Source organism: Myotis lucifugus, unplaced genomic scaffold (assembly GCF_000147115.1).
Source record: "Myotis lucifugus unplaced genomic scaffold, Myoluc2.0 scaffold_1, whole genome shotgun sequence".
In the NCBI taxonomy this organism is placed as follows: domain Eukaryota; kingdom Metazoa; phylum Chordata; class Mammalia; order Chiroptera; family Vespertilionidae; genus Myotis; species Myotis lucifugus.
In genome coordinates this window covers 1636202-1656878 of record NW_005871049.1, presented here as the reverse complement: position 1 = coordinate 1656878, position 20677 = coordinate 1636202, and the positions used below count along the sequence as shown (strand labels likewise).

General features: G+C 55.9%; 1 protein-coding gene across 3 annotated transcripts in view; it reads right to left on the bottom strand.

The window, feature by feature from the left end:
• Window positions 1–12768: 12768 nt before the first annotated feature.
• Window positions 12769–20677, bottom strand: part of TSPAN17 (tetraspanin 17) — a 10096-nt gene continuing 2187 nt past the window's right edge. The window contains exons 2-8 of one of the 3 annotated variants that reach the window (XM_006081599.3): window positions 19635–19685; window positions 19399–19545; window positions 18424–18594; window positions 16517–16642; window positions 15709–15756; window positions 15014–15130; window positions 12769–14919 (exon numbers count right to left, since the gene is read on the bottom strand). In XM_006081599.3, the coding sequence (XP_006081661.1) occupies window positions 14854–14919; window positions 15014–15130; window positions 15709–15756; window positions 16517–16642; window positions 18424–18594; window positions 19399–19545; window positions 19635–19685 (726 nt within the window). In that variant the 3' untranslated portion in view covers window positions 12769–14853. The remainder of the gene's footprint in view (window positions 14920–15013; window positions 15131–15708; window positions 15757–16516; window positions 16643–18423; window positions 18595–19398; window positions 19546–19634; window positions 19686–20677) is intronic. The other 2 variants (XM_023753741.1, XM_006081600.3) reach the window with 2 other exon arrangements.

The following is a 20677-nucleotide window of genomic DNA, read 5'->3' as shown; positions in this document are numbered from 1 at the left end:
CCTGCATGGACCTCATGCACCTGGAGCCCCGCCCGGGTTCCCCTGCTGCGTCAGCGAAAGAACAGGCGGAAGCCCTTCCCAAGGGCAGCCGTTCATGGGTGCGGGGTGCAGGTGAGGCCACCCCCATTCCAGCCTCTGTGCTCACAGCTCGGTTTCCGGTAGATCTGCGGGGCCTCTGAGTCCTTGACTGACAACAGGGAACACCTATGGCCTTTTCCTTCCCTGCTTTTCCCCAGCTTTTGAGGGCACAGCACCGAGGCCTCCCCCTGCAGCACAGGCAGCCCCGGGTGTCCATTGGAGACCGTGTGCCCGGTGGCACTGACACAGCTGGTGAGGCCGGGCAGGCTCCTCTCCGTGGTTTTGACTCTTCGGCAGAATTTTCCAACCTGACGACCACCCGCTAAAGAGACACTGCTTTAAGGTCTCCCTACTTACTGCCCCCGTGCTGCCCTGATTTCTGCCTTTCCTCCCAGTAAACGCCCCTTGCTTAAGGCAGCCAAGGGCAGTTTCTGGCACAGGACTGACAATGCCCCTCGTTGGCCGCCAAGGCAGTGGGACTTGCTCTGTCATCTGGCCCAACGGCGCCATCTCATTGTCTGACCCTCTCCCACAGGGCAGGCCCATCGAGCTGGCTCCTCCACCGTCTCCCCAGCACAGGGCGGGCACCTGCCCACGGGACACAGTGAATGGAAGGGATTAAGGGTGCCCATTTCACAGACCAGGAAGGTGAGCCCCAGAGGGCGAGCGACAAGTCAGGACCCAGATCTGAGTCTTCTCCCTAAGCCTGGGCCCTTCCTCTGCTCCGGCTGCTCCTAAACCCCAGGCTCCCTCTCCTGGTTTCCGCGCCAAGGAGAGTCCACAGGACGAGTGTCCTGAGAGACAAGCGCGCCGAGGCTCCAGCCGCAGGCAGGGGACAGTGAGCTCGGTGCAGGGTGACTGTGAGCAGCAGGCAGCTCCCGGATGCACCGGAAGGTTGTCGGGCGGCTCCCTGCGTTAGCAGCAGGCCGACATCCAGGCAGGAGCTGCTCAGAGCCGGCTCCGGCCACTGCTCAGCCTTGTGTTAGGCCGCCCTCTCCTTGGGCTCAAAGCCCTGGGACAAGAGGTGGACATGGGATCCGCCTTTCTCCAGGATAAGGCCTTGGTAGACAGTCCCCAGGAGGTTGCAGCTGATGGAGGAGGGGGAGCCCGAAGAGAAAAAGCTGTTACCTCCAGCATGGGGAGTGGACGCGGGCAGCGGAGGCCCCACAGGCTGACGAGCCAGGCCCTGACTCGGTCACTCCGGGCTCCAGCCCCGCTCAGCCTCCCTGGGGTCTGGTCCCATTGCCCGGGCCTCCAGCAGGGTTAGGGTCACAGGCTTGGAGACCCCAGGCTCCTTGGAGGGGACGGTAACCGCACACCATGCAGCTGGGGAGCCCGAGGCCCGCGGAGACGGTGACAGCGCCCAGGTCCTTCCCACCCCAGCGCTGGGCCGGGCCTGGCTGGGACCCGCCAGGGAAGAGGCAGCGCACGGGGCAGGAGCGGGAGCCGCGGGACCCTGGGCAGGCCCCCACAGCCCTGAGCCCCATCTCCTTATAGAAAAGAACGCTGCTTTGCGTGGCAATGGTGAGGACTTAACCTATATGTTTGCTCATGTGAAAATACTTGGGATGGAAATAAAAACATATGTCCACATAAAGACTCGTATACGAAAGTTCATAGCAGCTTTATTCACAGTCGCCAAACACTGGACACCACCCACTTGAATGAGTAAAGGCACGGGCGTGCCCACACGATGGGACACAGCTCAGCAGTGAACGGGACGAACACATGACACGCCCACAGACGTGGGGTGAAGCTCAGAAGCGCGATGCTGCGTGGCGGGCCGGCCTCAGGGGCTGCATGTGCGGCTTCCACGCTGTGCTTCTCGCTCGAGCGCACGGTGGCTGCTGCTCTGCAAAGTCACTGCAGACACTGCAGCCGCGAGCAGTGAGCCGTTGCTCCTGGGGAAGGCGGCTGGGCTCCCGAGAGCCCCTGGTCCCAGCGTGGTCATCCGCTGGTCAGCACGCCCCTGTGTTGTGTGTGTGTTTCTGTTTAAAGACACGCTGCTTAATACGGACTGTTGATTCGTTAGCATTGAACTCACGGCCAGCAGCACTGCAAGTCGTGTCTGAACGAGGTTCATCTCACACTCGTATTATCTCCACGAGGCACAGCACGGCCTTCTCATTCTAAGAAACACTAGATAGCACGTCAACACCACTCTTGAGGGCCAATCGAAGCAGCAAAACCACAACAAAACAAAACAAACAGACTCCACAAAAATGTGAAAAACACGCACTAACTAGACTGCAGAGAGGACACGGGTGCCGTGTGAGAGCTGACCAGAAAGGGGAGCGTGGCCTCGTCCTGCATCCGCTGGAAGCGTGTGCATCAGGCATCTAAATTTCTCACCACTCTGCACATGTCCGCGAATGGCCACTAAGGCACTGTGAGTATTGATTTAGGGGTTACAGTAAATTTTAGCAAGTACGTAACTCTCAAACATGGAATCTGTGAATGACTATATATGAGACTCGGAGAAAAAAATCTAACTCGCAGTGACAGGAAGCATCGCAGGTAGTGGGTGGAGGTGGTGGCAGGGGTTGATGAGGAAGGACCCCAAGCCACCTTCTGGGTGAGGGAATTGTTCCATATCTTGATTGCGGTGGGGGTTCTACAGGGCAATAAACTTGTAAGACTTACTGAAATACACACTTAAAATGGGTACAGTGTATTGTTTGTAAATTATACCTCAATGAACTTGACTTTACAAAAACAACTTAGCGTGATGCCTGACCATCTGGCTTTCTTCTTGGATCTTGGGCAGCCCCCTTGGGAGGGTCATCAAGGACAAAGGAAGAGGCAAGAGTGCCTACGTGGGCTTCATTCGGAAGCTCTTTGCTGCCCAGCCCCGGCCCCATGAGACAGCATGTACGACCCGGATCTTCAGCTTCTCCCGCCCAGACACACTCATTCCCACTGTGTCAGTCAGAACTCTTTCGGTTGTAGATAACAGAACCCAATTTGAACAAGATTGGACAAAGGCGGGGGTGGGGGGTTATTTACTCATGTCCTTGCAAAGAGCAGGGAAGCTCTGCAGCAGACATGACTAGATCAAGGGCTCGAGTGTGGTCACCAGGCTAAGGCTGGTCACCCTCTCCTGACCCTGTTTCTTCGTGTCACCTCCACTCTGGGACTGTGGGCAGGAAGGTCTCCCAGAACAGGGAGCTTTTCTGTTTCAGCGAAGACTCAGCAGCAGCCGTCCTTTGCCCAATTCCCCACGGCCAGGGATGGAACGTGCTGCCTGGTCCGGCCTGGGTCCTGTTTCCACTCCCCATGAGGAGCAGGGACCAGGGGTGGGGGAGATTTCCCAGGTGCCATTTCCAGAAGTTGGAGGGAGAGGTGGGGGCCAGGCAGAGACAGCTGGCTTGAGCCAGAGCTACTAGTACTTTTCCTGGGCATGTCATAGACACATCAAGAACCCGAACCTCACAGGCAATAGATGGGAAGTGGAATCAGACTCAATATTTTAGAACCCAAATATATATATGTATATTTTAGAACCCCATGAAAGCAGCGGGATATTCTGACTCCAGGTGTCCCAAGAGGAAGAGTAGAAAGAGTTCCTGGGGCCCAGGCCTCTTATTCCTGCGGCTCCCACAGGTGAGAAGATGCTGCCGGATACTTTCTGCTCCTGGTACAGAATCCACCTGCCACCTGCTCTTCTCGCCCCTGAGACCCCACTGACCTAAACACCTTATCCCTGTTTCTAGATGGACACCAATTATTTTGAAAACAGCCTTTCCCGGGCACCCCACGAGCTCGCTCACTCAGTTCTGGTCTTAGGGAAATATTGTGCTTCGGCCTTTTTGGCAGGACCATGATCAGAAATCTCTTGAGAGTAATGAATTTCTCAGACTTTGGCTTCTAGAGGGTCTGTTCTGTTCCCCACCCCCTTCAAGAACTTGAGGACACACTGAATTGTTCTTCAATTTAATCAACATTTGTGAAGCATCCGCTTAATTGGGAAAAGTTAAAGGGATGGTCCCTGCCCCTGTCTCTTTTTACTAACCTTTATGTGTACTTCATGTTCACTATCTTGTGTTACAGCATTGGCTAGGGGGCACATATAATGCGAATGGCAGCACTGACCCTCAGCATCCTTGTCCTACTTCTGCGACTGTTTCAACATTCAGAGCAATGTTTGTTCTATGTTGTTATCAGGTTAAAGAAATTCCCTTGTATTTCTCATTGTTAAGAAATTGTGATTTTTTTTTGTCGTGTTAATCCTCACCCGAGGATATTTTCCATCGATTTTTTAGAGAGAGTGAAAGGAAGGAGGAGAGACAGAGAGAGAAACATCGATGTGAGAGAAACACATCTATTGGTTGCCTCCCACACACCCCAACCAGGGCCAGGGGTTGAGCCCTTGACCAAATCAAACCCTTAGCCCTTCAGTCCGCGGGCCGACACTATCTACTGAGCCAAACCAGCGAGGGCAGAAATTGCGATTTTTTTAAAATCATAAGTTGTTGTTGAAATTTATCAAATGCTCTTTCAAGGTCATATTTTACTGAGATCTGTAATCCAAAAACTATACTACATTGAGCTATAGAAGAGGGGATGCCGGAGTCTAGGAGGAGGGGGCCAGGAGGACCAGGGACGGCGAGGGAATTAAGGAACATTTAAGTAGGTTCTTAACCAACCGACCAGTATCAATGAGGGGGTGGCATTGTGCATTGGGGGACAAACCCAAGCAAGGACATGGGGGCATGAACCTGCCCTCAGAGAACGGGGGTGAGTCTGATGCGGTTCTTTCATGTGAGACCCCCTCTCCTGGCTTGCAAACACCTGCCCCCTGTGGGTCCAGGACACGCCTCAGCCCTGCAGGGATGACAACTTGGGCATCTGACAGTGAAGTCCGCACTTACGGCAGAAATCAAGAGAACTGCCCTAACCGGTTTGGCTCAGTGGATAGAGTGTCGGCCCTCGGACTCAAGGGTACCGGGTTCGATTCCGGTCAAGGGCATGTACCTTGGTTGCGGGCACATCCCCAGTAGGGGGTGTGCAAGAGGCAGCTGATTGATGTTTCTCTCTCATGGATGTTTCTAACTATCCTTCTCCCTTCCTCTCTGTAAAAAATCAATAAAATATATATTTAAAAAAAATCAAGAGAACCGCTGAGGTTACCCTCGAAAATTGTTTAAATTGTCCATAAAAACACACGTGGGTTTTATGTTTAAAACCCTGTAAGCATTCCAGAGCGCTCCTCCTTGCCCACAGGCTGATCCAGCCCGCCTTCGCATTGAGCTTTACCCGGCGACACTCACTAACAGATGTTAGCTGCTGGGAAGACCACTGAGCTGTGTCTCAAGTCCGTCACTGTGTCATGCCTGCAGCACTGGATGCCTTCTCTCAGGATGGCCCACAAGTCCTCTGTGTCTCCTCTCAGTCGGGCGGAGGCTGGCTCAGACACCCCTGGGACACCCCCTCCCAAATCTGCAGGCACGGGGACCGGGGTCTTCCCCCCTGGCTTCTCCAGGGTCCTCCAGCCCAGCTCATCCAGGCAGGACCTTACTCCCCGTCTTTGTATATGGCCGACACCACCTCGGGAAAGGTGTCCTGTCCACCAGGACCCCACCGATCTTGGCTTCTGGCCTAGACCAGTGGTCGGCAAACTCATTAGTCAACAGAGCCAATTATCAACAGTACAACGATTGAAATGTCTTTTGAGAGCCAAATTTTTTAAACTTAAACTATATAGGTAGGTACATTGTTATTAACTTAATTAGGGTGCTCCTAAGGCTTAGGAAGAGCCACACTCAAGGGGCCAAAGAGCCGCATGTGGCTCGCAAGCCGCAGTTTGCCGACCACGGGCCTAGACCATGACCCTTCTTGCTTTATTGCCACTGAATTCTCAGTTCCTCTCCTCCTCATGGGCCACCATCCAGCCACACAGGCCCCTTCTTTTTCCTCAAACGCCCCAAACTCGTTCCCACCTCAGGGCCTTTGCACTGCCTGTTCCCTTTTCCTGAAATGCTTTTCTTTCTTGCTGTCCAGGTCTCAGCTCACATGGTGCCTCCTCAGAGAGGCCTCTCAGGTCCCCTCCTGAAGCATCCCTCCATTCAGGCGCCCCCTATCACATAACCTGTCCGTTTGGTTCTGAGCATTCAGCCATTTATTACTCTCTTCAGCATTTATTTTCCTAGTCACTGCCTATCGCTCTGCACCCGTGGAAGACGGTCTTCACTGTCTTGGTTACCTTACAGCTAGCTACCCACTGCCTGGCACTTAAATATTTGTTGACTGACTATACGACGGAATCCTTGTTTCTGACCAGCCCTGTGGCTGCTTGATGCAGCTTTGGAATGTTTGCCTCGCTCCCCCACATATGACTAACTGCGGACACTGCCTGCCTTACTTACCTGGGGGCCCCAACACTCCTGGGGTACCAACCTTGAACAGCTCCTAGACTGGCCCCTGCCACTGCCCCAGTGGGCAGCTGAGTTCCAGAGCCCCTCTGCCCACCTGCATACCTATCCTGGCCCCGGGGCCCAGGGTGGGAGCCAATGGCAGCCTGCGGGGCAGAGGCAGCTGCCGACTGCCCAGCGGAACCACGCGCCTGCGAGGCCATCACCACCTCCCGCCCACTTCTCTGCCCCGTGCAGGCCTCCGGGGGAGCATCCCTTGCGGCGGCACCTCCCGCCACATTCATCCCCATTAGCTGCTGTCCACAGTGGGCGAGCGGGAGATCAATTACCAGGGCTGGCCACTGAACCGTGCTAATGAGGATGTACGCTTGCCTGGCTGGTGGCAGGAACGGGTGGGAGGGCAGGGGAGGCAGAGGGGCGAAGAGGTGTGATGGGGGCTACCTCTCTAAAGGCTTGAGGGGCAGGCCCCCTTCGAGGACCCTGGAAGATGCCCCCTAGGGAGCAGAGACCCCCACCAGGAACACAGGTTTAACTCAAGCTGTGCTTGGAAGCAGAGGAAGCAGCCTGATGGGCTCAGGGGCTCAGGGAGCAGGGGTAACACTGGAGAAGAGGAGCATCTCCGGGCCTAGACGCCCACCCACCGCCTCCCACCCCTCCAAGCCTTTGCTCTCCCCGCTGCCAAGAATGCCCTCCCTGGTCTACCCCACACCCCACAGGTCTGATGTCTTCACTCCGCTCTCATCCAGACAGGAAAACCGCCCAGCGCATGGCGCCCGGCCCCAGTGCACCCGCTCTGCGTGGTTCTGATTACACCGAGTGGTACTGATCTGCATGGAAAGATGCCAACCTCTCTCATAGGAGCAACGCAAAGGAAAACAGGGGAGAGGCATCTCCTTCTATCAGATCGGCCGGTGCACCTCAGCAAGTGGACTTGACCTCTTCAAAGGGCAATTTGGTAATAGCTGTGGACATTTACAATGCACGCGCCCTTTAGCCCGGCATCCACTCCAAGCATTTATCCTCCGAAGACAAAAGTACAAGGGTGTTCACTGCTGCAAACATCCTGCACATCCAGGGGCCGCGAGCATCCATCGGGCCCCGCCACACAGGCCGCATCCCAGGCCCCTCGCCTGCCCCGTGAGATAAACAGAGCACCCATCTCCCGGCGGTTTGGGGGAGTAGGCCAGTTTGTACAAATAGTGTGCTTAGAGGAGCCCCCCGCACATAGTCAGTGTAAGTTCTTGCTGTTATTGCCGGTTTGCTCTAGTTGAAAAGAATTGGGTGCATCTCTACATACTGATATGCAATTATCTCCCAGAAATGCTGGCCGGTGAGAAATGCAGACAGAAGAGCGTGCAGAGGCCATGCGGAGTGCGGAGTGTGGCCTGAGCTCTGGCTCGCTGTTCTCAAGGAGCTGCTGGCAACGCACAGGCATCTCTGGGAGGGGCGGCAGGACGGCACCGCCTGGGGAGACAGGGATGAGAGGGCGGTTTGTACACACCTTCCATGCAGTTTGCAGTTTGTAACCACAAGCCTGCACCACCTGTTCACACAAATCCATCACTTGTAAAGACTGATGACTCACCTGCCAGCGTCTCCCACCGGACCCTGAACCCCCTGAGGACAGGAACCCCGTCGGAGCCGCTGCTAAACTCCCAGTGCCCAGCCCGGCCGGGCACACAGATGTACGGGCCAATGTTGGCTGACAGGGAAGCCGGATGGGATCCCATGTGGCCCCCTGCCAGGACCCCTCTCTCCAGTCACAGTTCCCAGGAGACTCCCACAGATGGGGTGGGGCATGTGGGGCAGCCTGGAGAAGGTCTGGCCGGGGCAGGAGGCAGGCCTAGAGAGCTATTTCCCAAGCAGGACCCAGGTGCTCAGGTGCGTCCAGGCCTCCGGGCGTCTAAGGAGCCTTCAATCAAGAGCTAGACCCTCGGGCCACAGCGGACGCCCCTCTCTTTGCAGGTGCTCACGTCCCATCTGCCTATGGGACTGCACAGGGGACCAGGAGGCATCACCGTGGCAACGGCCTTGGCAGTGTCGAGGGGCTAATTGGGTGGATTTTACGCCGCTGGTGGGCTGAGTGCCAGGCCTCTGGTGGGCATGGGCATCAAACTGATGCCAGGGCTGAGGAGCAAAGTGAGGCCCCCGGACCCAGGAAGGGACCTGCTGGGGCCCCCTCTGCCATTAGCCCCAGCTGGAGGCCAGCCTCCCCTGTAGCCCTCCCCCTTCTGCGCAGCAAAGCACCAGCTGCTCCACGGGAACCCCAGGAGAGAGGGCTGGGCTTTGCCTCTAACCAGAGCCTGGGGTGGAAAGAGCCCCTAAGCAGGAACGACTTGACTGTCCACCACCCACAGGGGAGGCGAGGAGCAGAGAAACACCCACAGTCACCGAGTGAGCAGCTTCAGCACAGACGTGACGAGGGGCAGAAACGCAACTCTCGGTGACATGGGGAGTCGCCTGCCACGCAGAACACACACAAAGCGACACTGAGGCCCTAACCGGTTTGGCTCAGTGGATAGAGCATCAGCCTGCGGACTGAAGGGTCCCAGGTTCGATTCCGGTCAAGGGCATGTACCGTGGTTGCGGGCACATCCCCAGTAGGGAGTGTGCAGGAGGCAACTGATGGATGTTTCTCTCTCATCGATGTTTCTAACTCTCTATCCCTCTCTCTTCCTCTCTGTAAAAAAAAAAAAAAAAAAAATCAATAAAACCTATTTTTTTAAATAAAAATAAAAAATAAACAAAACGCCCTGACCGGTTTGGCTCAATGGATGGAGCATCGGCCTGCGGACTGAAGGGTCCCAGGTTTGATTCCGGTCAAGGGCATGTACCTTGGTTGCAGGCACATCCCCAGTAGGGGGTGTGCAGGAGGCAGCTGATGGATGTTTCTCTCTCATCAATGTTTCTAACTCTCTATCCCTCTCCCTTCCTCTCTGTAAAAAATCAATAAAATATATTAAAAATAAATAAATAAATAAATAAATAAATAAACAAAACGACACTGAGCGTCCGTCTTCTGTGGACACATGATATGCATACAAAAATGGGGAAGGTCCAAAAGCTATGATGACACCCGGGAGGCAGAGGAGGGGAACAGAACGGGGTGGTAAGGGGCCCTGAGTTTCTTCCATTTTTAATATGGGCTCAGTTCCCAGTTACCCATGCTACCAAAATAATTCCAAAGGCCCCACTAATACCGAGGCCTGCCCCGCCCCCACACTGCCGGCCCATACTCGCTCTGCTGTCTCCATGGCACTCACACTCTCCCGGGTGAGTGACTCATTACAAGATCCACTGGTGTTGGGGGCGGGGGGCGGCAATGGGGGGATAAGGACACATATGTAATACCTTAATCAATAAAGTAAAAAAAATCTTGTAAGTGATAAAGTTCACCAGCTAAAAGCATTTGCAGGTCTTTGCCATTAGGAGAAGCTTACTAAACTCTAAAAAAAAAAAAAAAAAGATTCACTGGTGTTGTCTCCCTTCCTAGGTTGGGGGCCGGCAACCCCAGACCGAGAGGTGAATCCAGCCCACTGCCTGTTTTTGTATAGCTCAAGGGCTAAGGATGGCTTTGTGTTTGGTTTGGTTTTTTGTTTTTATTTTTGTTTTCTGTTGTTGTGGTTAATCCTCCCCCAAGGATATTTTTTCCATTGATTTTTAGAGAGAGTGGAAGGGAGGGAGTGGGGGAGAGAGAAACATCAACGTCAGAGAGACACATTCGTTGGTTGCCTCTTGCACGATCCCCGACCAGGGCCAGGGATTAAACCTGGGACCCTTAGGTGCCCTGGCCAACGCTCTAACCATTGAGCCACTGGTCAGGGCGGTTTTGTGCTTTTAACCATTGAAAATCAAGAGGTGTAATATTTTGTGACACGTGAAAATTCTATGGCATTCTAATTTTAGTGTCCAGAGAATTTTATTGGAACACTGCCACGCCCATTTGTCTTGAGAGTGGCTTTCTGCTGTAAAGGCAGAGCCGAGTGGCCCAAAAGCCTAAAATATTTACTCTTTGTCCTTTGCAGACAAAGGCTGCTGACCCCAGTCCGGACTGTGAGCACCCTGCGGTGGGTCTTCTTTTATTCTCTTGTGGATCCCAAGTGCCGACAGCAGTGTCTGGCACATAGTAGGTGCTCAGTAAGTCTGGCTGGAGGAGTGAATGGAAGGGTAGGTGGTGGAGCATGTTGCTTCAGCCTCCTAGGGAAAGTGAGCCCCACTCTGTCTGGCAGACACCACCACCTACGAGGGCCCGAAGGTGGGCTCATGTCTTCCTGAGCCCTGGGAGAGGCGGGGGAAGAGGGGGCAGTGTTGTTTGTCCCTGGAGTGGACAATGCAGAGGGTGGCAAGGCCAGGATTTGGCAATAGGATGGACCACCAGGTCACTGAAAAGGTGGAATAGCCTTAGTCACAGAGGCTCCCCTCAATGAACTCTGCACTCGCAGCCCCTGCCTGCCCTGGGATCCCGCAGCTGCGTGGGCTGAGCTTTTGTGCCCTCTGGTGGTCACTGGGAGTGGCTCCCCTAAGGCATGTGCTGCCTTAGCCTCACTGGCTTTCCTCTGGGAGGGGACCTTGGCCTGACCTCCCTAGGCCATCAGCAGATCCAAGGCTCGCCAGCCCGAGCTCTCTCTGTTCCTTCTGGTTCCCCTCTGGCCCTCCCTCTGAGGCAGCCAGGGTCACAGATGCCTTCCCGACCAGCTGGAAGCCCCTCCTCTGGTCAGGCTAGGCAGACCCGGGCTCCTGGGGCACCCCCAGGCTGCCAGACGACGGCCACCTCCGGTGTGCACCCCGCCCTGACGGAGGGTGGGAAGGTCACCTTGGTCCGCATGGCAGGATGGGCAGGGGGCAGCCTCACACGCTCCCTTGTTTTCTACACATCTGGGAAGGTCCCGCCTGAGTTAGCACTCCTCGGTGCGAGGGAAAGACCTGCTCTAAGTTCTACCGTGGGGGCAGGAACTTGTCTCTAACCAGCGTGATACGCCACCTAGCAGTGATCACGTGCTCGTCACCACGTACACATTGCACCACTAGCAGCTGCTCGGCTGCCTCTGCCAAGAGACTGTGAGCGGGGAAGGCAAGGCCAGTGCGACCTGCCTCAGCGACCTCAGCCTCCAGCTGGAGCCCACCTGAGTGGGTGGGTGTCCTGTGGCAGGACTGAGCTTTGGAGAACTCTGGGTCCCCAGCCAGGGTCATGCTCACTCCTACCAGTCTTTGCCCATTTCACCAGTCCTATTTCCAAATATAGCCCGTTTCCACCATCTCCCTGTCTGTGCCCTCTGTCCCTCACCCACTCCCACCTCTCCAGCACCCAGGCTTCCTCGTGCTGAGCCCACTCTGGCTTCAGGGCCTCCTGGGCAGCTGCTACTGAAACCTGGAACACTGTTCTTCTGGTGCTTCCCAGAGATGGCACCCTCTCCTCCAGCACCCCTTCAAAGGGGCCCCTTCCCCAAACACCCCAGCTGTCACTGTCTAGCCCAGTGATGGCGAACCTATGACACGCGTGTCAGAGGTGACACGTGAACTCATTTTTTTGGTTGATTTTTCTTTGTTAAATGGCATTTAAATATATAAAATAAATATCAAAAATATAAATCTTTGTTTTACTATGGTTGCAAATATCAAAAAATTTCTATATGTGACACGGCACCAGAGTTAAGTTAGGGTTTTTCAAAATGCTGACATGCCGAGCTCAAAAGGTTCGCCATCACTGGTCTAGCCCATCCCTCTTACTTTTCATGCATATATTATTTTTTAAATATATTTTTATTGATTTCAGAGAGGAAGGAAAAGGGAGAGATAGAAACATCAATGATGAGAGGGAATCATTGGTCGGCTGCCTCCTGCACGCCCCCTACCAGGGATCGAGCCCGCAATCTGGGCGTGCGCCCTTGACAGAGTGGAACCCGGGACCCTTTAGTCTACAGGCTGACGCTCTATCCACTGAGCCAAGCCAGCGAGGGCCATGCATGTGTTATTAACACAAATGCTCCCTTGCCCAGGACCCTGGTCTTCTTCCCCTACTTCCCCAGCACTTAGTGGAGTTTCGATCATGCTTGGGGAATGACACCTACTGTGCGTTATTAGTGGGCACTGAGTGTGCAGGCTTCCTCCTGCGATGTCAGATAGGCAGGACGCGACGGGGCAAAACTCCAGTGAGAAGGGTCAGCGCCGAGTGCCTCCTCCAGCTGTGCTGGCAGCTCCCTCCCCTCTCTGCGCTGGCTTCATCAGGAAGAGCATCTCCACCTCACACAGGGGTGGTGAGGTTTGGGGGGGGATTGAAAGTGAAAGCGTTTGAAATTAAAGACACAAGACAAACGCACAAGACTGTGAGTGAATTTATTGTAGCGTCTACCAACCGCCTGCAACTGGCGCCTGTCAGGGACCCAGGACACGATGCCGGGTGCATGCCCACCCCTGCTCACTTGGCAGCGACTCCCAGCACCCCTGAATGGCAGGGCACAGGGGCCAAAGCTGGCCCACACCTGCTGTTTGGCTCACAGGTTAATTTTTTTTTCACTAGTTGCCAAGAACTTAAAACCCAAAATATTTTTCATAAAAATCTGGACTTCTGGCTTCTCCAGATTACTAACACTAGACCTGCTTTCTCACTTTATAGCAATTAGCGGCAACTTCATGACAGCCACCAGCTTGAGGCGGGGATCTGCTTTGCCACAGGCCCCACCACACCCTATTGTCTCTCAGGCCAGTTGCCATCATCACCTTGATTGTACAAATACAGATGTGGGCAGAAGTAGGTTTACAGTTGTTCTTATGGAAAATAATACAATTAATAAATAATACAAAAATAAACTTTCGCACGCACAACTGTAAACCTGCTTTTGCCCACCCCTGTATGTATTTCTCTTGTCACAAAGCGATGTTTCTCTGTGTCCCGTCTTCAGTAACAATGGGAAAGTGAGCAGCACGGCAAAGGCCTCGCTACTCAAAGGCCTCACTTCATCCGCCTATAGTATGACCTACCCGGCCCTCGGGACAGCTGAGTGTGAGATCTGGGAACCAGCCACAAAGAGCAGGCAGCCAGGGAGGGGTATGGCAGTCACTCCACACCCACCCCTTCGTGGGGCTGATAAGAGGCAGAGCTGAGAACAGCCAGACTTCCCAGTTCGCTCCTTTTGAAGTTTCCCAGTTCCCTGAACCCCCGGAGCACTAGTAAGCGGGAGGACTCACCAGGCACTTGGCTGTACTTGATGAGGTTGCCAGAGAAAAGCCAGGTGCAGAGAATGCTGTACTGGGGCGCCCTCTGGTGGCCATAAGCCAGCTCTACAGGCCACCAGGAAGATTTTGAACTTCATTCCAGATTGTGTGCCCAGGAGTCCCCCAACTAGGCTCCCCACCCCCAGCTCTGGGCTTCCGGCGACTTCCTTCCCAAAACCTTCCTGACCTCCATCCAACCCTCAACAACCTTCCTGGGCCCACTGGCACCCATTTCAGTCCCCGGCAGGGTCAGCCCCGCTTCCCTGGCCTCTTCAAGGCAGAGTCCAGCCTCCGTTCTTCACATCCCTGCGCTTCCCTCCAGGCTTGGCCACAGCAGTGCTGGCAGGGGTACCCCTACAGAGGTGGGAAGGCAACTCCCAGCCTACAGGGTCTGCAGGGCAGAGCCGAGTGAGCAGAATGGACCAGGCAGGGCCTCAGAGAATGGGGAGTGTTGCCCCAGGAGACGTTACCACTAAAGACTTGCTGCAGCCAGATGGCCTTCTTCCTAAGAAGCCGGGGGTCTGTGAAATACACTTTTATGTGAACGATACCAAGTTTTAAAGTTCAGCTCAAGTGTATGCATGACCCACGTCGGAGAAAACAGGGCAGGGTGGGTCCGGGCCAGGGCTCTGCAGCTGACAGAACCAGATGGTGGGCGTAAGCCAGTGGTTTTCAAGATTTTGTTTATTTAAGTAGTTTGCAGCCATCATCATGTTTGATCCTGAGAGGCAAGCAAGGGAGAGAAAATTCTTGGACTCACTTTAGAGTCCGAGACCTTGAGGCTCAAGTGGGATCCCGGAAGGGTCAAGGTCACAGCCAATAGAGAAGAGAGCTCTGGAGCTGCGTGGGGCCGTATCCCAGGCAACAGCAGGCCCCAGCGCCCGCCCCGCACCACCATGCAGAGAGGAGTGTCCCAGCCTGCGCCCTTCCTCGTCCCCCGGGGAGCCTGCCACGCAACAACGCAGAGGCAGCGGCTCCCTGTGCACACCCACACTGACACACACACCCTCCATGCACACAAGTCCAGAATGGGCAGAGTCATGCGGCTTCTCTGTGGGCACACAGCACGCCCACACACGAGCCCCACGTGGGGCTCAGGTCCAAGCAGAAATGCCCCCTGCAGCTGTGCCCATCACGGCGCAGTGGCAGGTCCCTGGGTAGCCAGGCGGGTGGCGTGGCCAACGTGGCAGCCTCACCAGTTGGCCTTCACTGCCTTGATGTCACTCACGAGGTTCTGGGCCAGGCAGATGCCGAAGATCTGTTCAGAGGGAGAGTGGGTGAGGGACAGGCCGTCGGCAGGGTGGGGGGCCCAGGGTAAAGGAGTGGGGCAGGATGAGAAGCCTCCAGAGTACCTGCAGGAGGGCGATGCCCACGAAGACCCCGGCCACGATGATCAGGTTGTCCTGCAGCCACTTCTCAAACTGGCCCACACAGCCTTTCGTGTGGATGGAGCCCTGCTGCTCCAGCTCCTGGGGGCACACAGGTGTGGGCTCAGTCCGCGCCCCCACGCCTCATCCCACCCCACCGCCCCGCCCCGGGCCTCAGGCCTCCGTGCCTGCCCCCTGGAGCTCTGCCACAGGCCTTGGCGTGGCTGGCTCCTTCTCATCATCGGGGTCTCAGCACAGACACCCACTCTTCTGAGAGGCATGTTCTGACTGCCCAGCCCCACTCCCATCACCTTATTTTATTTTCTTCCAAGCTCTTAGCTGAAATTGTCACATTACTGTTCACATTTCTGCATCAGTGAGCTTCCTGTCTCTCCCTCCCCTGCAGTGGGAGCTCCGTGAGAGCCGGACCCCATCTGTCTCAGGAGCATGCGTCCAGTGTCCAGGGCAAAACTCGGCACCAGTGGGCGCTCAAAGTTGGAATGAGCAAATGCGCCTGTGCCCGTGCCCGCAGGTCTACTGCTCCCATGTTCGGCAGCACCAAGGCCTGGATGGTTCTTAGGACTCAGCGCCCCTCCCCACAGATCCCTGAGGCCCTTCAGAGGAGCTTATGGGTGCCCCTTCCCATCCCCGTGCCCCAGCCCGGTCCCAGCCCGTCTCACCAGTTTGAGCCGGATATCGTAGCCACACTGGGTGTTGAGAACATCTTCCTGAGGAGAAAGAGGCCAATGAGCCATCTGTGAGGGGGCCCCCAGGCCCATGGCATCCAGCACTGCAACGGTTCTTGCTTCCAGGGGAAGCAGATGGACGTGGATTCGGCCGCATCCAGAGGCTCGCTGAGGCCCGTGTGCCTCTGCCCGACGCCAGGATGCACAGCTGCACCTGCCAGGTTGGGCTCTCTCCTGCTTAGGAACCCTGCCTGCTCGTGTTTTACAAGAATGGGAAGAACCCTGGCCCCCAGTGTCCCAGGTGAACTGTGACTACAGAGATGTCCCTGTGAGAAGTTTCTGCTCTGAAGATAGCCTTAAAGGGATCAGAACCCCCATCCCTGCCACCCCAGTATGGTGGCCCAGGGGTATGGTGGCTGGCTGCAGCCTGGGGGGCCCTGTCACACCCATGACTGAGGGAGTGACCCAGCCCCCGGTCCCCAGACAACCTGGGCTGCATTCAACTGGAAGCACAGGGTGCCTGGAGCTCAGTGGGGCAGGCCGTGCCCAAGGGCCTGCAACTGCCATCTCACTGATCAGGGACAGGTTTTGCTGAAGAGGCAGAGCCCCCACTCCAGCAGGGCTCGGTGCTGCCCACGGACACAGAGTCCCCAGCCTGGTAGGGGTGGCCCATATAAAATGACCTCCTCCCTACAGCCACAGCCCCCGGGGTGGGGCCGAGCTAGCCCTGTGTGGGTTTTTCCCAGGCTGGGCCTGCACTCAGCAATGCCCGCCGCCCCGCCCCTCATCAGGGCCCACTCACCGCAGGGTCCCTAACGCAGCAGGAGAAGGGCACCCCGCAGCGCTCCCGGCTCGGGTTCAAGTCAGTGCAGTTGAAATAGATATTGAGGTTCCAGTCGTTGGGCCCTCGGGCTCCGCAGCAAGACCACTAGAGGAGGAGCGGAGGGGGAAAGACCCAGGTAAGCCAGACCCACCCTGTTTGGGGGCAGACCAAGGCTGTAGAGAGACAGGGCGAGGCTGGGAAGGAGTGCAGAGGCACCTCCCCACGCCCTCCCAGCAGAGAGGCCAGGGCCCAGGGTCATCAGAGCAGCGCTAGGCTCCTGCTCTCGGTGGTGGGAGCAGGAAATAGTGGGAGCCTGTCCCCCTAACCCGAGAGGCTGAAAAAGGAAGGGAGCACGGCCGAGTGGCTCCATTGGTTGAGCGTCGTCCTTTGCATCGAAAGGTTGCCGGTTCAATCCCCAGTCAGGGCACATATGGAAAGCAACCAATAGATGTTTCTCTTTCTTTCTCTTTCTCTCTCTCTCTCTCTCTCTCTCTCTCTCTCTCAACATGTCCTCAGGTGAGTAAGGATTTAGAAAAAAAAAAAACAGGAAGGGATGGGGCAAGGATGTTGGCCCAAGAACTGAGACTTCCTGCAGGACACCCCGAGAATGGGTGCTGGGCCAAGCCCTGTGGGGAGAGGCTCCACTAAATACATCTATGCCAGTCTCCCCATACTCGCCCAGAGATCTTCCTCTCTACAAGGGCAGGAGGGCAACCCTGCCACTCCTAACCCTCCTGTTGCACTTCATAAATGCTGTCGCCAGCACCAGGGCCCCTTCTCCCCTGCCCAGAACATCGTGGGCTGCCTCCCTAGGTGAGTCAATGGCAAGTGTGGGCACAGCCTGGCCTCCGCCCGCCCCCTCTCCTTCTGCCGAGCACCTGCTGCTCCTGCTGGGGAACACTCGCCCCTCTCCTCACATCCCTGAGCCCCCTCTTCCTCCAATGTCACCCCCCAGAGGCCTTCCCCTCCACCCTTCCCCATTTCAACCCTTACCACAATTTATAATTTTATACACGCACACACACACACACACACACACACACACATACACACACACACACACGTTTGTTTGCTTTGCTTATTCATCCTCCATCTCTCCACCCAGATTGCCATCCCCACGAGGACGGGTCCCCACTTTTTTCACCCCGGAATCCCCAGCACCAGCCCAGGGCCTGGCACATGATAATTCCCTGCTGAATGAACAGACAAACCACACCCTAACCGCCTGGCCACCTGTCTGCCTAGCCCTGGGTTGAGAGCACCTCAAAGCAGACACCAGCTCCGGTTCATCGCTGCATCCCAGAGCAGACTATGTGGACAGCACCCAACGAGGATGGCTGTGTAAGTGGGTGTGGCTGGGTATCACTGTGAGCGGGCGGGAACTTGTCGGTGTGAGGTGTCTAGGATTTCGTGAACTGTTCACTCACTACGTCTTCACAGGGGTAGGTGTGCAAGCTTGAGGGCAGGGCTTCTGTATAGAGTCTCAAACTCTAATATGGTCAGAGGCCAAATAAGTAATACAAATGAGAGAAGAGGACCGACAGGCATAATAAAATACAGAGTGTCAGGGACAGTGGCAAATAGAGAGCCCCTGTATCAGCCAAGGGGAGCAACAATGCAGCCCCAGCCGCTACTGCGGGCCCAGGGTTTCCTAGAAGGGGAATCTATATTTTTATTCCTACTGTAAGCGTGGTGTAAGCCTAGTCTAGGAGCTGCCAGTTAGGAGCCTCTGGCCTCTATTCTCCAACCCTGTTTCCCTGCAGGACCAGGCACAGGGGGACGCACAGGGAGCGGGGGTGGTCCCCGCACACAGGGAACTTGCTCCCACTCATCTGCCCAGCAGGTGCCTCCTGCAGGTGGCGGGCCGAGCTGGACGCTGGACTCACATATTCCTGAGCAAAGTCAATGAGGTTCTGGAGGTCAATGTCGTCCCGATAGGCCTTGACGTTGTTGTTGATGAAGAGGTTGAGCTGGTCTCGTATCCAGTCCTTGAAGACGAAGACCAGGATCCCTGTCGCGAGCTCCAGGAAGAAGATGAGGCCAAGGAACACTGAGAACTGGGGGTGGGCACATACAGATGGCGGGGGTCGGAGACGCAGGGCCTGGAGGGTGCCACAGGATCCAACACAGCCCAGAGCCCCCACCTTCCATCCTGTTCGTGCTGCTTTATGATGTGAAGACAGTGCTGGCCTTACCGACCCATCCATTCCGCTTCCTCCGGTAATCACCTGTTTTGTTTTGTTTTGTTTTTGAGGAACCACCCTTCCCACAAACCTTCAGTTTCTGTGGCTGGGCTGCAGCCATCACTTTTCCCCATTCCCAGCTAGAGGACTGCGCATGTGCCAACAGCTCACCAATCAGAGGGTTACCTCCCGAGGCCACAGGGATTGGTCTACACAGCCCAACAGAATCACGGAGATGCAATTAAAGGACTTGACAGAATGGTTGAGAAGAGCCTCCGCCTCCAGTAGGAGTTCCTCGGAGGGCAGCGCGGGCAGCGTGAGGCCGGGACCCACAAATCCTGGGCATCCTTCAACCCCATGGGGGATGGAGCTAACCGAGACGGACAGAGCCAAGAAACAGAGGCCAGGCCAAGCGACACTGTGGTGGTCCCTGGACCCCAACGTGCCAGCAGCCAGCACACCCCTGGGCTGCTCTTAGTGAACCAATAAATACCCTTTTATGCTCGGGCCACTCGTTTTCAGTCATTTTCAACAGTAAGGATCCTATATATGGATAGATAATACGAATCTATTATTATAACGTAATAAAACTACCCATTATTAAGCACAAAAATATATGTAAGAAGTGGGTGGGAGAAAGCTGGGGTCCCCAGTGGGTCTGGGGGAGGGGGCACTCACAAACTTGAGCAGGAAGGTGTTCTCCCGGAGGGCCCCGATGCAGCCAGCGAAACCCAGCACCGACATGATGCCTCCAACCACTACAAACAGCCACACGGGGTCAAGGCCTCCCAGATCTGTCAGCGCCGAGATGTTGGAGAGAACGCCCTGTGTCGGGGGAGCAGAGACAAGTTGGGGTGCTGATCCTCCCATCATTTTGACCTGTAGCAGCCCCACGCCCTACCCCACCTCCTCACCTTCTCACCCCAGGCCCAGAGGCCGATGGCCAGGAACAGGGCTCCCAGCACCTGCAAGAGCAGAAGCCAAGAGCTGAGAGCTGGGCACCAACATCCTGCTCCCCCCAACAGAGCCTCTTCCCCCAGCACCAGGGTCTCCAGGGGGTGAGAAAGGAAGAGGGCAAAGGGCTGTAAATGGGATCCAGGATCCTTCACATCTTCCCAAGAACACATCTTAGTGTTTCTTCCCCCGCAGCACACAGCCTGGAAGATTAAACACGCCTAGCCTAGCAGGGCCCCTTCCTGGAACTCAGAACCGGAACAGGGGGCGATCAGCAGCAGCGTCCTGAGCCTCTGCTCCTGCCCCAGCCCATGCTGGGCTTCAGGGCTCTTGGCCTCTGCCCCGCCCAACTCCAGCCCTCTGGCTGCCGTGCAACTCTGTGACCACCAGCCCACCACCATCGCACCATTTCAACCCCTGTCAGCCAGAGGCCATTTCCTGCCAGGCTCTATTCTCAGAGCTCAAAACCAAAGCCCCTGCACGACCAGGAATCCTGATGCAGAGCAGGACCCAGCTGAGGGGCCCCGGCCCGGGCCAGCGGCTGTATCCTGGAACACAGGTGGCCACAGCTCTGCCTGGGCCTTCTAAACGCCACCAGCCATCCCGCCTCAATTGCTTGCTGGGAAGAGACCTGGATGTCAGGGCCGCTGCCTGACCCTGAGCAGAACCCTGACCATCCATCACCTCCAGCCCAAGCCCAGAGTCATGAGCCTCCCGCCCCAACACCCACCCCACCCCCACTCCTGCTTTCCCTCAGGCTCCTTCCCTAGCTGGTCAACTCCACCTTCAATGCCTTCCCCTCTCTGACCCAGGCTCCTTCTGCTGCTGTACTCTTTCTTTAGAAATGTCTCTCCTTCCCTCCCCCACCCTGGATCTGGGATGTGAAACCAAATCTCACTTCTCCGGCCTCACCCCACTTGACCCACCCACAGCCCGCAGACAGACTAACACCACTGCTTTTCTCCTTCCTGCACCCTCGGTCTTAAGTCCATGCCCGTCTTCC